The sequence below is a fragment of the Globicephala melas genome, chromosome 20 (genome assembly GCF_963455315.2).
Source record: "Globicephala melas chromosome 20, mGloMel1.2, whole genome shotgun sequence".
NCBI classification, from domain to species: domain Eukaryota; kingdom Metazoa; phylum Chordata; class Mammalia; order Artiodactyla; family Delphinidae; genus Globicephala; species Globicephala melas.
Window position 1 is genome coordinate 12,344,012 of NC_083333.1, and position 14,602 is coordinate 12,358,613.

Here is a 14,602-nt window from a genome sequence, read left to right on the forward strand (position 1 = left end):
TCTGAGGAAAAATGAGTTAAAATATATGTTCTAACCCAGTTTTCTGGCTTTTCTTCTTAGTGTCTTGTTTGGAGTGTGTGTGTGTGTGTGTGTGTGTGTGTGTGTGTGTGTGTGTGAGAGAGAGAGAGAGAGAGAAAGTCTGGCAAAAGCAGGCACCTGGGCGTGGGCAAAGGCCCCCTGAGCTCCTAACTGCCCTTGCATCTTCCTCTCATTACCCTACTTCCCAGGCTGGGGTGTGGCTCATTCCACCCCCTCAGTTGTTTTTATGACACACTCTGAGCCCTGCGAACTCAGCTCTTCAATCACAGAGCAAATTAGAGGTGAGAGGGACCCCTGCCCACTGCCCCCGCCCCCAGGGGTACTGGCTCCCAGCCAATCAACATCAAAGCCTCCCAGGGGGACAGGGAGAGTCAGGGGCTGGGACCCTGAGAGACAGGGACTGAGAATGGGGAGCAGGCAGGGGGCTCAACAGAGGGCATATCCACCTGGGGTGCACTGAGATCTCACACCGACCCCTTGGTCCACTACACACACACACACACACACACACACACACACACACACGCGCGCGCGCACACACACACACACACACACACACACACACACACGCTCGCCTGACACAATGGCCGGGTGGGGCTGAGGAACTGGCTTCCTCTGCGGAGATCTCAATCTGGGCCCTCAGTTCCCGCCCCAGAAACACAGGAACAGACCATCAGAGACCCGGCCCCACGTTCCTTGTTCCAAGGGGCAGGCAGGACGGGCTGAAAATAGAAACCGCTTCCAAAAAGATAAAGGTAAATTTAGGGAGGGGGAAACCGGGGTGGGCGGTGGGGTCCCTTGGTGTGAGATAATGGGCTGACTCACCCCCCGGGGACAGGTTGGATGCGAAAGGGACAGGCTGTCATGCGAGGTGTGGAAGAGATGGTCAGACACGCCGTCGAGGGACACACACCCCATCCCTCAGCGATCCAGAGGTGTCTGGAGCCCACGCCCTCCCGCCAGCCCAGCCAGTACCATTGCCACCCTGTCCTCACCCCCACCCCTGTCCACCCCCAGCCGCTGTCCACACAGCCATGCGGACCCAGGACAGGACGTGCACATACAACGTGCACAAACAGTCCACTCTCCACGGCTGAGTTTCATCCTTTCCCCAGACTCTGTTATCCTCTGAAACCCGGCATTCGGGGTCCCTCACATCTTCCAGAGCCCCAGTGTGCGCATGTGGAGTGTGGTGTGGTTTGGGGGGGGGTGTCCGGTTGGGAGGAGGATCCGATTCCTGTTTCCTGCCCCTACTCACTCGGCCCCGGGAGGTGACCGAGAGTGGAGAGGCCTCGAGGGTGAGTGCTTGGGCCGAGTACCTGGATCCCTGCGAGAGGCCTGAGTGGGGGGCGGGGGAAGGAAGTTAGGGCAGGTACCTGAGGGGGGCAGGGATCTCTGAGGGGGGGCTGGGGAGGAGCTGGCCAGCTGGCGAGGCTACTGCCCGGGGTCACCTAAGGAGCTTCCTGCCAGAACACAGAGGCCATTGAGCTGCAAGACTCCCAGCCTACAGCTCCCAGCCCCACCCTGCATCATTTCTCATAAACCAATCTGGGGCCTGGAGGGATCTGACTCTCCTGCTGACTCCACAGGGGAGTTTGGGGGCACCAGGTCTCCCAGCCCGGACCTTGCTGCCGTCTCAGGATTACAGCGCCTTCCTGGCGGGAGGAAGTGAGCCCAGGCCCCAGCGTCTTGGCACCATTGGTCCTCACCTTAGTCTGGCCTCCTGACCACCCTCTAGGCATCCTGGCGGGACCCAGGCTTCCACCGGGGCATCTCTCCGGGACCAGGTGGGGGGCTGGGAGACAGGCAGGGGTGAGGATGGGGCAGGAGAGACCATGCGGGGGCCTCCTGGTGTCTTGGGGTCAGAGGCTCCAGGAACCTTCATGGCAGGAAAAGGAGACTAAAAATAATCCGGAAAGGGAGAGTCCAGAGAGAGGAACTGGGAAATGGGGGCGGAGGGCCCATTGGAGCAGGGAAATAGTGATGCATCCCTCACGGCCCAGGCACGGGCGGGCGCGCAGGCAGACGCACACCGCACATACGCCCCACACGACAGCACGGAACACACACACCCTTGCAGCCCCATCTCACACAACACGCTAGACACACTGTGTACTCCACGCTCCCACTGCATACTCGCGTGTAACAGATACACTCTGAAACACAGCATCCAACACCCCGTTCGTGTAGCACTAGAAACACACATGTCCACTCACGCTTAAACCACACACACAAACCTCCACAGCACACACTACAGACACAAAACACAATAAATGAGGTAGACACATAGCGGCTCTACCGGCACACCCCACTGCCCTTACTGATCCAGTTCTCTTGCACCCCTCCCCCAGCCTGGGTCTCTACCCAGGTGCCCCAACTCTGGCCTCACTGTCTCCTCTGGCCTGACTGGGGCAGCAGAGGCTGAAAGACAGAGCGCAATGGAGGCTGGGGGTGCCAGGGAGGGTTCAGAGTCCTCAGGGAATGGAATAAGGAGGGGTGAGAGGTAAAGGGAGCAGACAGTGGAGATGGGAAGAGAGGAAGTGTACCCGCCTTCCCTCCTGACTCTGAAATCTCGGCTCATTTACTTGCAAACATTTCTGCTCGCAGGACTCAGTCTACTCGTGGGCACTAAGGGTCTCTCTTTCTGCCCCTCTTCCTCAGGGGATGACTCCAGCAGCGTACCCCACTCCTTGGAAGAGCTCGGAGGAAGATGTCAGCTCAGCCTCTTCCTGCAGCAACACCCCCTACCCAGAAGCCCCCTCGGATCATCCGGCCCCGCCCCCCTTCTCGCCCCCGGGCTGCCCAGTCCCCGGGGGCCCACCACAACGGCTCCTCTCCACAAGAACCTCCCCTCACAGCCAACGAGGCACCAACACTGATGTGCACCCCCATCTTCTGGGAGCCCCCAGCCTCGTCCCTCAAGCCCCCAGCCCTTCTGCCCCCGTCAGCTTCTAAAGCCAGCCTCGACTCCCAGACTTCCCCAGACTCGCCTTCCGGCACCCCCAGCCCAGTGTCCCGGCGCTCCATCTCCCCAGAACCCGCTCCCCTGTCTCCAGTGCCCCCACCCAAACCCTCCGGGTCACCCCGAACGGCTCTGCCCCTGCTCCACTCGACCCGGGCCCCTGGCCAGGATGGCTCTGCCTCGGCCGCAGGCACCGTGCGGAGACTGGCTGGCAGGTTCGAATGGGGGGTTGAAGGCAAGGTCCAGGCTCCAGATGCCCTGGAGCCGGGTTCTCCCGGGGGACCGGATGTGAATGGAGAGAGAGAGACCGCGCAGGGCATCCTCGCTGGGAGTGGGTCCCAGGAGAACGGCACTCCAGGTAAGCCCGGGCTGGCTCGATCCAGCTCCTCTTCTTTGTTTTCAGGGCTTTAAGATTGGGTACTTGAAGGGGCTACTTTTTAAAAACTGGATTCCATGTTTGGAAAATCTGGTTTTCAGATTTCGGGGGGTTTGAAGAGAGTCAGGGTAGAGGGGATAGATGCCTAGGGCTGACCTCCATGTTCCTGCTGCTGGGTGGGTTAAGGGGAGGGAGGAGGCCTGGGGAGGGTGGGTGTCCTAAGGACGCCCCTGTCTCCCACAGATGCTGCGCTGGCCTGCCCTGCCTGCTGCCCTTGTGTCTGCCACGTAGCCCGGCCCGGCCTGGAGCTCCGATGGGTGCCACTGGGAGGCTATGAGGACGGCCCCAGGGTCCCCTGCCGGGCCTCCCCACTGCGGACCTCCCGCTCCCGCCCCAGCCCTCCAAGCCTCGGCCAGCCCCCAGTCGTCCTCACGTCCTACCGCTCCACTGCCGAGCGCAAACTCCTGCCACCCCTCAAGCCCCCCAAGCCAACTCGGGTCAGACAGGATGTCACCAGCTCTGGGGACGCCCCACAGCCAGATCTCGATCTGCCCTCCGAAGATGGAATCCAGACAGGTACAGGGCCCCCAGGGAGTGGACCTCTGGGCTGGGAAGGAGCCTCTGGGCTCCACCGGGTGGAGGTGGAGCATTCTGAACACAAACTCACTACAACCCCAAGCAGGCCCTGGGCTTCTTGTTCCTCCACCAGCTGCTGCTCTGGGACTGACCAGAGTTGTAGTTTTTACAGTAACAGTCTCTGCTGGGCGGGAGTCAGGAGGCCTGGGCTGGGGATCCTGGAGGCTTTCTCTCTTCTCTCTGGTTCTCTCTCTAGGGGACAGTCCCGATGGCGTCCCTCAGAACGATCCTCCAGCCACCACGGAGGGCAGGTACCAAACACTCCCACCCTTATTCCTACCTGAGAGCAGACTAACCTTCGGGTCCACCTGAATCCCACCCCCACGAGTGTGGAGTGAAGAAGGCCTAGGCCTCTAGGGACAAGCAGTGCCGGTTTCTAATCCCAGCTCTGTCCCTTATCAGCTGTGTGACCTTATACAAGTCACTTAACCTTTCTGGGTCTCAGCCTCCTCACCTGTGAAATGGGGGTAAACATACCAAATACTTCATAAAGTTGTTGGGGTCTGATATCGGTGACGAGCCAGGGCCATAATAAACCATTTTAGTTCCCCCACTTTGAGCTTCTATCGAAATTATTGCCTGTGAATCCATGTATCAACCAGGAACATCTCTCCTGTGTTATCTGGGCCTGTTAGTCATTTCACCACCATTATCAGAGCTAATCTGAGGCCATCCATGTATTCAACCAACATTTACTGGAGTTGATTCTCCCGGGCTTCTACTTTGGGTGAAAGGGTGCATGGTGGTGCTGATGACCAGAACAGAGCGGGGAGGTATAAGAGCTGGGTTTGCCCATGTTGAGTTGTACCGAGGCACCCATAGGACATGGTCATTCCATGAGAGCCCTGGAGATGGAGGCTTGGAAGTCGCCGGTGCGCAGTAGTTGAGACTGCAGGAATGGATGGGGCCCACTTAGTACTGGGCCTCACGTAAAACAGGCACATAAAATGATCCGGGCTTCGGTCGCAGTCCCTGCACACAACCTACCCCCTTACACTGTCACGTGAGGAGCATTCCATCCTTTTCTCTTTCCACAGGGAGGCTGAGGAGCTGGAGGAGCTGAAGGGGCAGAACTGGGAGCTGCCCCTGCAGGACGGTGAGGGCCTCTGCACCTGGGGCGTCCCTGCTGAGACCGTCAAGAAGTGGGCAAGGGTTCCGGGGCACTGGACTTCGCTGATGTGCGACATCTGCTCTCCAGAACCCCTGTACCAGACCTATCGAGCAGCCGTGCTGTCAGAGGAGCTGTGGGGGGTCAGTGAGGATGGGGGACCCTCTTCAGCAAATCCTGGGGAAGCTCCCCCCTTCGCCCGGCCCCCCGGACCTCGCAACACGCTGTGGCAGGAGCTTCCGGCTGTGCGAGCCAGCGGCCTCCTGGACACCCTCAGCCCCCAGGAGAGGCGCATGCAGGAGGTGGATGCACCTGGGGTCGGGCGCGGCGGGGTTGGGGTGGGGTGGGGGGGAGGAGCCTGGGACCCGACGCCTGGGCTGCCTGGGCTGCCTGGGAGCTGGGCTTTCCACTAAGGCCCTGCTGTTCCTCCTCAGAGCCTGTTCGAAGTGGTGACATCCGAGGCCTCGTACCTGCGCTCCCTGCGGCTGCTGACCGACACGTTTGTGCTGAGCCAGGCGCTCCGGGACACGCTCACCCCCCGGGATCACCACACCCTGTTCTCCAACGTGCAGCGCGTCCAGGGAGTCAGTGAGCGGTCAGTGGGGCCGCCACCTCTCCGCAAGCGGGCCTCGGGAGGAAGCACTCCTCAGCGCTCTCCTGTCCCCGGGCCTCCCCTCCAGGGCCCACTTAGTGCCCAGCTCTTCCCTCGAGAAGCCGGGACACCTGGCTCTCTGCCCCCCTCCATTACTTGTCGCCCACTCCCCCAGGTTTCTAGGGAAGTTACTGTCCCGTGTGCGCTCTTCCCCCCACATCAGCGACCTGTGCGACGTGGTGCACGCCCACGCCGTGGGGCCTTTCTCCGTGTACGTGGATTACGTGCGGAACCAGCAGTATCAGGAGGAGACGTACAGCCGCCTGATGTGAGCGTCCCAGGGGCGGGGCCACGTCACCAGTGCTGGCGGGAGACGGGGAGCAGGGTCGGGGTCCAGGCCAGGGCAGGTTGCGGGGAGATCGGGGCCTCGAGGCAGATGCCAGCCTGCGCCTGCTTCTACAGGGACACGAACGTGCGCTTCTCTGCGGAGCTGCGGCGGCTGCAGAGCCTCCCCAAGTGCCAGCGGCTCCCGCTGCCGTCCTTCCTGCTGCTGCCCTTTCAGCGCATCACGCGGCTCCGCATGCTGCTGCAGGTACCCGTCCTGGCTTGGGCCCTTTTCGGCCCCACCAACCCCGTTGGAGAGCTCTCCCCAGGGGCCTCCTGCCCCACCATCGCCATTTCCCACCCCACCACAAACACAAGAATCCCCTAAGTCAGGACTCCTAATCGGGGCCTCTCCGTCCAGGACCCACCAAACCCTACCTGGAGCTACCCAAACGTTTCAAGGAGCCGTCTGCGTGCAGGAAAAGAGCCTCTGGCTAGAGACCTGAATTCTAGATTTAGCTCTGCCACTAACTGGCTGAGCGACGTTGGGCAAGTCCCTTTCTCTCTCCAGGTCTCAGGGGGAATGTGATGAGTGGTCTTTGAGGTCCTCTCAGTCCTGTCTTTGACCGTATGCCTTCCCAGTGGGGTGATATCACCCTCAAGGAGGCAAAAACTCGTTCTTCGGGGGGGCGAAAAAATCTTAAATATTCCAATGGTTTGTGGTACTCCAAAGGGCCAGGGTGTATAAATAGATATACAGTATATTTGTGGTATTAAAATTTGATGGGGGCGGGGGGAACGATTAGGGAAAAAATGTCTAAAAAGATTCCTTAGTGGGTTGATACTGAAAAAAGGGGTGAGAAACACTCTTCTGTTGCAGAGTAGAAACTTCTCCCTGAACTAGGTCTCCTGATGTGGGGATCTCAGTATGAAGAGTCCCCAACTAGATCATCAGTGCCCTTGCCTTATTCAGCTTTATATATCCCCAGTGCAGACAACAACAACATAATAATGATGATGATATTAATCATAGTAGCTAAACAACTGTTGGGTGTCTGTTCTAGACATGGTTCTAAGTGCAATACGCTCGTTTAACCTTACCAACGACTATGTGAGGGTAGGAACTCTTATTGACCCCACTTTATAGATGAGGAAACTGAGGCTCAGAGAGGTTAAATAACTTGCCACAGGTCACACAGATAATAATTGATGGAGACAAACTTTAAATCCAGGCACTCTTAACCCCACGCTATATTGTTTGTACTAATAGCTGTGGTTAATAATTATTAAAATAATAGCAACCCTCTTTTCAGCATTTACTATGTCCCAAAGACTATGCTACGTACTTTACATATATTTGCTTGCAGAATCCTCACAACAATGCTAATGGTATGGAAGGTGGGAGTTATCCCCATTTTACAGATGGGGTAACTGAGACTCAGAGAGGTAACTTGACTTGCTCAGGGTTATGCAGACAGCGAGTGGTGAGGCTGGTCCCCCAGCCCTGTGAACCCCCAAATGCCAAGCCAGGCAGGGTCCTCTGAGCTGCAGCCCCTCTGAATCCCAGAGCCACAGAGCAGGGGCCCAATTACCCTTCTTCCTCATCCCCAGAATATCCTGCGCCAGACAGAGGAGGGGTCCAACCGCCAGGAGAATGCCCAGAAGGCTCTGGGTGCTGTCAGCAAGGTTGGAGGGGGATGCTGGGGCTGGAGGAGGTGAGGAGGCGGTAGGGAGGGATGGAAGGGGTGGAAGGGAGTGGGGGTGGGTGACTTGGCTCCCCTTACCCAGATCATTGAGCGGTGCAGCGCCGAGGTGGGGCGCATGAAGCAGACAGAGGAGCTGATCCGGCTCACGCAGAGGCTGCGCTTCCACAAAGTCAAGGTCAGATCCCGGGCTCCCTGCTTCCCTTTCCCCCCCCCCCCCCCCCCCGCGGTGCTCGCGCTGCAGGGAAGTCAGAACCTCCTCCCTGCTTCCTCACAGGCCCTGCCCCTGGTCTCCTGGTCCAGGCGCCTGGAGCTGCAGGGGGAGCTGACTGAGTTAGGATGCAGAAGGGGGGGCGTGCTCTTCGCCTCCCGCCCCCGCTTCACCCCCCTCTGCCTGCTGCTCTTCAGTGACTTGCTGCTCATCACTCAGCCCAAGAGGTAGGTCTCAGGGAGGGAGGCAGCCCAGGCAGGATTCCAGCTGGACCCCTGCTCTCCCTCTGAACTTCCTCTTCCCTGGGCAGTGGGCAGCGGCTACAGGTTCTGGACTATGCCCATCGCTCCCTGGTCCAGGCCCAGCAGGTCCCGGACCCATCTGGACCACCTACGTTCCGCCTCTCCCTTCTCAGCAACCACCAGGGCCGTCCCACCCACCGGCTACTCCAAGCTTCATCCCTGTGAGTTGTGTCTCTTTCAGAAAACACCCTGGGGACCCTCACTTGACCTCTCCGAGTCCACCACCCTCCTCCCTAATCTCTCTCCTCCAAAGCCCGTGCCTAACTAACCCCCAGGAGGATCTCCGGGGCCAACTGTGACCCTTCCCTATATTCCCACCAGATCAGACATGCAGCGCTGGCTGGGAGCCTTCCCTACCCCAGGCCCCCTTCCCTGCTCCCCGGGCACCATCTATGAGGACTGTGGTGAGTGTTCCCTAGAGGGGAGGAGGGAAGGAAAAGTGAGTCTTCAGGGGAAAATGGGGAGAAGCTAAAAAGAGTCTGGATCCCACTGTAATGTCACCCACCCCAACCAGACTGTTCCCAGGAACTCTGTTCAGAGACTTCCACACCTGCCAAGACTGAGGGACGGAATCTGGAGTCCAGGGCTCCCCACAAGCACCTATACAAGAGCCCCGAAGGTGAGAGATTCTTTTACTTATTCATTCAATAAATATTTATTAAGCACCTAGAGGTGCCACTCGCTGTTCTCGGCACCAGTGAACCAAACACGCAGATATTCCTGCCCTGTGGACTATACATTCTAGTGGAGGTGAAACAATAAAGAATAAACAAGATAAATAAGGAACATATATACAATGGAATATTACTCAGCCATAAAAACAAACGAAATTGAGTTATTTGTAGTGAGGTGGATGGACCTAGAGTCTGTCATACAGAGTGAAGTAAGTCAGAAAGAGAAAAACAAATACCGTATGCTAACACATATATATATGGAATCTAAAAAAAAAAAAAATGGTTCTGAGGAACCTAGGGGCAGGACAGGAATAAAGACAGAGGCATAGAGAATGGACTTGAGGACAAGGGGAGGGGGAAGGGGAAGCTGGGATGAAGTGAGAGAGTAGCATTGACATATATACACTGCCAAATGTAAAATAGATAGCTAGTGGGAAGCAGTCGCATAGCACAGAGAGATCAGCTCGGTGCTTTGTGACCACCTAGAGGGGTGGGATAGGGAGGGTGGGAGACGCAAGAGGGAGGGGATATGGGGATATATGAATACATAGAGCTGATTCACTTTGTTGTACAGCAGAAACTAACACCACATGGTAAAGCAATTATACTCCAATAAAGATGTTAAAAAAAAAAGTAAGTAAATTATACTGTCTGAAGGTGGTAAGTGCTGTGGGAAAACGAAAGTGGAGCAGAGTCAAGGGGGGTCAGGAGTCCCGGGGTTGGGTAGGCTTACATGTTTAAGTAGGGAGGTCGAGGGGGACCTTGTTGAGGAGGCGCCGTGTGAGCAGTGACTTGGTGGAGGTGAGGAATTTAGGCACGTGGTGTCTGGGGGAAGAGTGTCCCAGAGGGAGGCAGGAGTCAGACTGGTGTGTTTGAGGAGCAGTAAGGAAGCCAGTGTGGCTAGAGGGAGTGAGGAAAACGGGGAGAAGCAGATGACATCATAGGGGTAACGGGGACCAGATCACATGGGTCCTCGTAGGTTCCTGTAAGGAGTCTGGCTCTCACTCTGCGTGAGATGAGCAGTCAACGCAGGGCTTGACAGAGGAGGGAGCCCGCTCCTCTTTTCTTTTTTTTCTTTAACTTTTTATTGGAGTATAGCCTATTAACAATGTTGTGATAGTTCCAGGTGCACAGCAAAGCAACTCAGCCATGCATATACATGTATCCATTCTCCCCCAAACTCCCCTCCCATCCAGGCTGCCACATAACACTGAGCAGAAGGACCCCGACCCTCTTTGATGTTGACGTTTCCTCCACCTCTAATGGCCTTTTTACCAATTCTCCAAGGCTTCTCCACTAATCCCCGCACCCGCCATGACCTTCAGGCATTAGACCCCACTGGGCCGCCTCTCCGTCCTGACCTGCCCCCTGCCCCGGTCCCACTTAGGCCCTTGTCTCTCTTTCCCCAGGCTGGCTGAAGGGGCTTCCTGGGGCCTTCCCTGCCCAGTTGGTGTGTGAAGTCACGGGGGAACACGAAAGGAGGAAGCACCTTCGTCAGCACCAGAGGCTCCTGGAGGCTGTTGGGTCCTCTTCAGGCTCCCCCAGTGCCCCCCAGCCCTAATGCAGGCCGGGGGGACGGGGTGGCGGCACAAGTTGGGACAGCTGGCAGCCTGGCACAGAGGAGACAAAGCCCATCCATCCATTGGATTTGCTGTCAGTGGAAACGCTACCTCAGTGGCAACCAATAGGGACCGAGCTTCAGGACTGGGCAGCCAATGAAAACAGGGCCGTCTGAGCCCACGCATGAGGGAGAATGAAGATGGCTTGAGTGGATTGCCAGCGGAAACAGAGGCTCAGTGCAGAGTGGCCAGTGGGCGCTGAGCTGGCTGAGCCTCTGGCCAATGAGTATCCCTGCTATGCTCACAGCCAAGAAAGAGGAAGCTAGGTCAGTGCAGCTGAAAGAGGGCTGCACTGGAGATAAAGTCCTAGGATAAAATAGCCAACAGCAGGGACACATCCAGCCAAAGAAGATGGTGATCTGGGCCCAAGAGACCAGTAGGAACCCTGCTTGGTGCCATAGCAACGACCATCTTGCCTTTTGAGTCTGGGAAGTATTAGATGCCATTCCTGGGGTGCCTCCTGTGTCCTCTTAAGCCACTTCCTCTCTTCTAGAAGAATCCAGAGTGTGTGTCTCAGAGAATCTGTGTGTGTGTGCACGTGTCTGTATACGTATCAAGGAAGGTGATTCTGCTGAACATGATGTGTGTGTGGTCTTGCCCCCTTCCCAGATGATTGAATCCTCGATTTCTCCCCTCACTCCCCATTTTTCCTATTAGTCTCCTCAGGAATGACACTAGGTCTGAGCTCCAGAGGAGAATGTGCTGGGTGTGGCTGGCAGCCAGAGGCCAGAGCTGGGGATGAGAGGCCTGGGTTCGGCCTCCGTAAGCCCTACCTGCGGATCCTCCAACCTGAATTATACCAGCCATTCAGCCTCGGCCTCGGGCTTCAGACTGGCTCTGGGTCCCAGGGGTGAGTGAAGAAACAGGAGCCGTGGATCTCGGGCCAGCTGAGCCTCTAGGGCTTTCTTGCCTTCATCCTGGTCCTTGCACAGAAACACTGGGCCAAGCAGTGGGGAGAGAACAGAGAACCAGCATTACTGCCTAATCCCACCCAGAGCATCTGCTTCCAGATGAGAGACTGCCCCCGCACGATGCCAGAAGGAGGTGAGGAATGGAGACAGAGCGGAGCAGACAGTTGCTGGCAAGTGGGGGCCTGGGCCTGGCACAAGGTCATCCCTGAGCTAAGCCGTCACACCTTCCCTTCAGCTCATGCATGGCAACTTGCCCAGGACAGAAACTGCCACGCCGACCACTGGAGATGCAAGGACTCTGGGAGACTGAGAGGGAGAAAGGCACTGGCATTTGGCATGTCCATGACTTTGGGGATTCACCTAGCACAGTGCCTGACATATGAGAAACCCTCAATAAATGGTGGAGCTGCATTGAGGCTCTCCTGGGAGCATGTGCTTAAAGAAGCAGTGGTTTCCAAAGTGACTTTATTAGGGGGAGGGGCTGGTTGAAAAGGGATCCTTTGAGAGCAGGGGTCAGCTCTGCTGGGAACTGGGGCTTGGAGACCAGGTGCAAGGTGTGTGGGCACACTCATAGCTCCTGAGGGATCTATGGCGGTGTGATGGGGGGAGGGTTGCAGATGCTGAAGCAGAGAGCTGCTGCGGGTTGGGGAAGAGGACTGGCAGAGCCAGATATGGATGGGGCTCTGGCAGGGGATGAAGATGCAGCAAGAAGGACACAAAGCGCAATCAGTCAGCAATAAAGATCCTTTACTGACCAGCCAAGCATCTCTGTGTCTAACTTATTTCAATTGTACTTATTTATTGAGTGCCTTCTATGTGCCAGGCACTCTTCTAGGATCTGGGGACACAGAGATGAAACAGACAAAGGTCTCGACCTCAAGGAGCCTACATTCTGGGGGAGCAGGTGGGGGGAAGTTACTAAGTAAACAAGTTAGTAAGTAAGAAAAGATCAGGTAGCAGTGAATGCTATGATGAAAATATAGCGAAGGCTATGATACAGAGTGCCATGTGTGTGTGTATGTGTGTGTGTGTGTGTGTGTGTGTGTGTGTGTGTGTGTGGCTTTGGGGAAGACCCTGGAGGAGGTAACATGGAGCTGAGACAAGAAGGGAGCATCTGGGACGATCTGGGCAAATGGCACTCTAGGGGTGGTCTCAAGGGGATTGAAGTCCAGGAAGAGAAGGCAGCGGGCATGGGGAGGGAGCTGGCCTACAGGCTCCTTCCTTTCCTAGTGCGGGAGTCCCTCCACACAAACTCCCCTCTTCCCCTGACATAGAGAGACAGACACACATCCAGAGGCAGACACAAAGCTGCACATGTGCCCCATATATGTTCCATCTCAACTCCTCACTCTCTCCCAGAGTCCTGCCACTTAAGGAAGCCTCCAGGCTCCAAGTCAGAGGTTCTAATATTGGGATGATGGGGAGATGGAAACCAGTTAAGAATTGTTTGGGGGTAGTAAAGACACAAAATATAACCACATGTTCCAAAGGGATGGAAAGACAGGGAGTGAAGGGGACTGTCATGTTTCTGTTATCTCAGAGGCCCCTTTCCATTTTGGGGGGACCTGAGTGTGTGTGTGTGGTCCTGGAGGGGTCTGCATTCTGCAAGCCTGTTGGAGAGGGTAGAGGGGCGTGAAAGAGGCAGATGTGAGGGAGCAAGGACCGCCAGTAGCATGGAGAAAGTGGATGGGAGAAGGAACGGGGCCCTGGTAAGAAAGACAGAGAAAATGGAATAATGGATGGTGGGGGCGGGGGAAGGTATGGGACGTCCCTGGCAGTCAGAGGTTAAGAGTCCGCGCTTCCACTGCAGGGAGCGTGGGTTTGATCCCTGTTGGGGAACCAAGATCCAGCACGCCTCGCAGCGTGGCAAAAAAAAAAAAAAAAGGGAGGGGGTACAGGTGGCAGTAAGTAGCTTAGTATTAGTTCCCCTAAGCTCTCTCGCTCCCTTTCCTGAACACCCTCTGCCAGGCATCAACTTCTCTGTGTATACAGCCTCCTCCTGATGTCCATCATCCTCTCCCTCCTGTGTTGCTCCTCCCCTTTCTTGCCCCTCTGGCTGCCTTCTGCAATTTCCTTGCAGGTGTGGCATGAAGACCCATGGGAGGAGAAGTCTCTCTCAGTGCTGCCCTGTCTGGCATTCCAGGCACGGTGGTGTTACTAACATCCCAGGTGGTAGAGAGGTACACTGACTGGCTTGGGGCATCCTGGAGCTGCCATTGCCCCATTCCTTCATATTCTATCATTCTGGGGAGGTGGAAGAAACAAACATTTTCACAGGCTTAGGAAAGGCTCACGTGTGTCTCAGACCTGGCGGAGGTGACTGGGGAGACAGATTGGGGAAGCCGGGCTCTGGTTGCGAGGCTTTCTCTGAATCAGTACGTGCTCTCTGCACTCACAGCAGCCCTGCTCCTCATATCTGTGGCCTCCATATTTGGGGAGTCGATGATAATGCAGATAGGATAGGGCTCTGACCTCCCTTTGCACTGGCCCTTCTATGGGCTCTGGGTCAACATCCTCGTGGCCATTGTTGCAGGTGAGGCTGGTTGCAATCATGACCTCAAGCAACAGGTGTTTGAGAGGAGCCCGCTTCTCCCCACAGCCTGCTCATTAGCGTTCTCTCCTCTCCTTTTGGCCCCACCGACCCCTCCAGCCCACTTTCTGCGATCCATGCCACAGCCCTTCAACCTGGCTCTCTGTCCATCCCTGAAAGCTTTTCTCTCTCCCTCCTTCCTCGCAGGGCTCGCATCTCGTCAGCTACAGTGGTATCTGCTGGTTCCTGTCCTCCGTGTTAGACAGTCGCCCAGGCAGGCATAGCATCCCGGTGCAGGAGTACCTCTCCTCCGACAGCGTCTCCAGAGAACTCCCGGAGGCCGCCCCGTCCTGGCTCCCCAGTACGCCCTCTCCAAACTACCCGCTCTCCACCCTCCAGCGGCCCGAGAGCGCCCCAGGCCAGAACAAGGGAAGCAGAGGGGCAGAACTCCCCGAGGATTCACTGGGACCCAACCCGTACTCCCCTCACCCCGGGGCGTGGCCAGGACCCTGCATGGACCCGCCCCCTGGATTGGCCCCGCCTCCAGGCCGAGCTCCGCCTCTCCCCGTGAGGCTGAGCTCTCACTCTCCCTGCGGTGGACCCAGACCTACTGGT

At 56.8% G+C, this 14,602-nt stretch overlaps 1 protein-coding gene across 5 annotated transcripts; it reads left to right on the plus strand.

Annotated features, from left to right (window-relative positions):
• The first annotated feature begins 699 nt into the window (after nt 1-699).
• Nucleotides 700-12,210, plus strand: ARHGEF15 (Rho guanine nucleotide exchange factor 15). 5 transcript variants are annotated; one of them, XM_060290883.2, is made up of 17 exons: nt 729-794; nt 878-974; nt 1,629-1,826; nt 2,701-3,359; nt 3,621-3,953; nt 4,210-4,264; nt 5,051-5,423; nt 5,556-5,716; nt 5,889-6,041; nt 6,176-6,305; nt 7,649-7,723; nt 7,826-7,918; nt 8,018-8,178; nt 8,262-8,414; nt 8,575-8,657; nt 8,768-8,872; nt 10,337-12,210. In XM_060290883.2, exons 4-17 carry the CDS (start codon nt 2,750-2,752, stop codon nt 10,486-10,488), a joined length of 2,637 nt encoding a protein of 878 aa, XP_060146866.1. In that variant the 5' UTR covers nt 729-794; nt 878-974; nt 1,629-1,826; nt 2,701-2,749; the 3' UTR covers nt 10,489-12,210. The 5 variants fall into 5 exon arrangements, with proteins under 5 accessions (XP_030717327.1, XP_060146865.1, XP_060146868.1 ...); XM_030861467.2 differs by lacking the exons at nt 878-974; nt 1,629-1,826 and having other exon boundaries at nt 700-794; nt 5,051-5,109; nt 5,212-5,423; XM_060290884.1 differs by lacking the exons at nt 729-794; nt 878-974 and adding an exon at nt 1,269-1,337.
• Nucleotides 12,211-14,602: the final 2,392 nt, after the last annotated feature.

Coding starts and splice junctions, on each gene's coding strand:
- ARHGEF15 (XM_060290882.1), top strand. CDS start 2,750: ATGTCAGCTCAGCCTCTTCCTGCAGCAACACCCCCTACCCAGAAGCCC. Junction 6,306..7,648: donor GGCTCCGCATGCTGCTGCAG/GTACCCGTCCTG, acceptor CCTCATCCCCAG/AATATCCTGCGCCAGACAGA. Junction 7,724..7,825: donor CTCTGGGTGCTGTCAGCAAG/GTTGGAGGGGGA, acceptor CCCCTTACCCAG/ATCATTGAGCGGTGCAGCGC.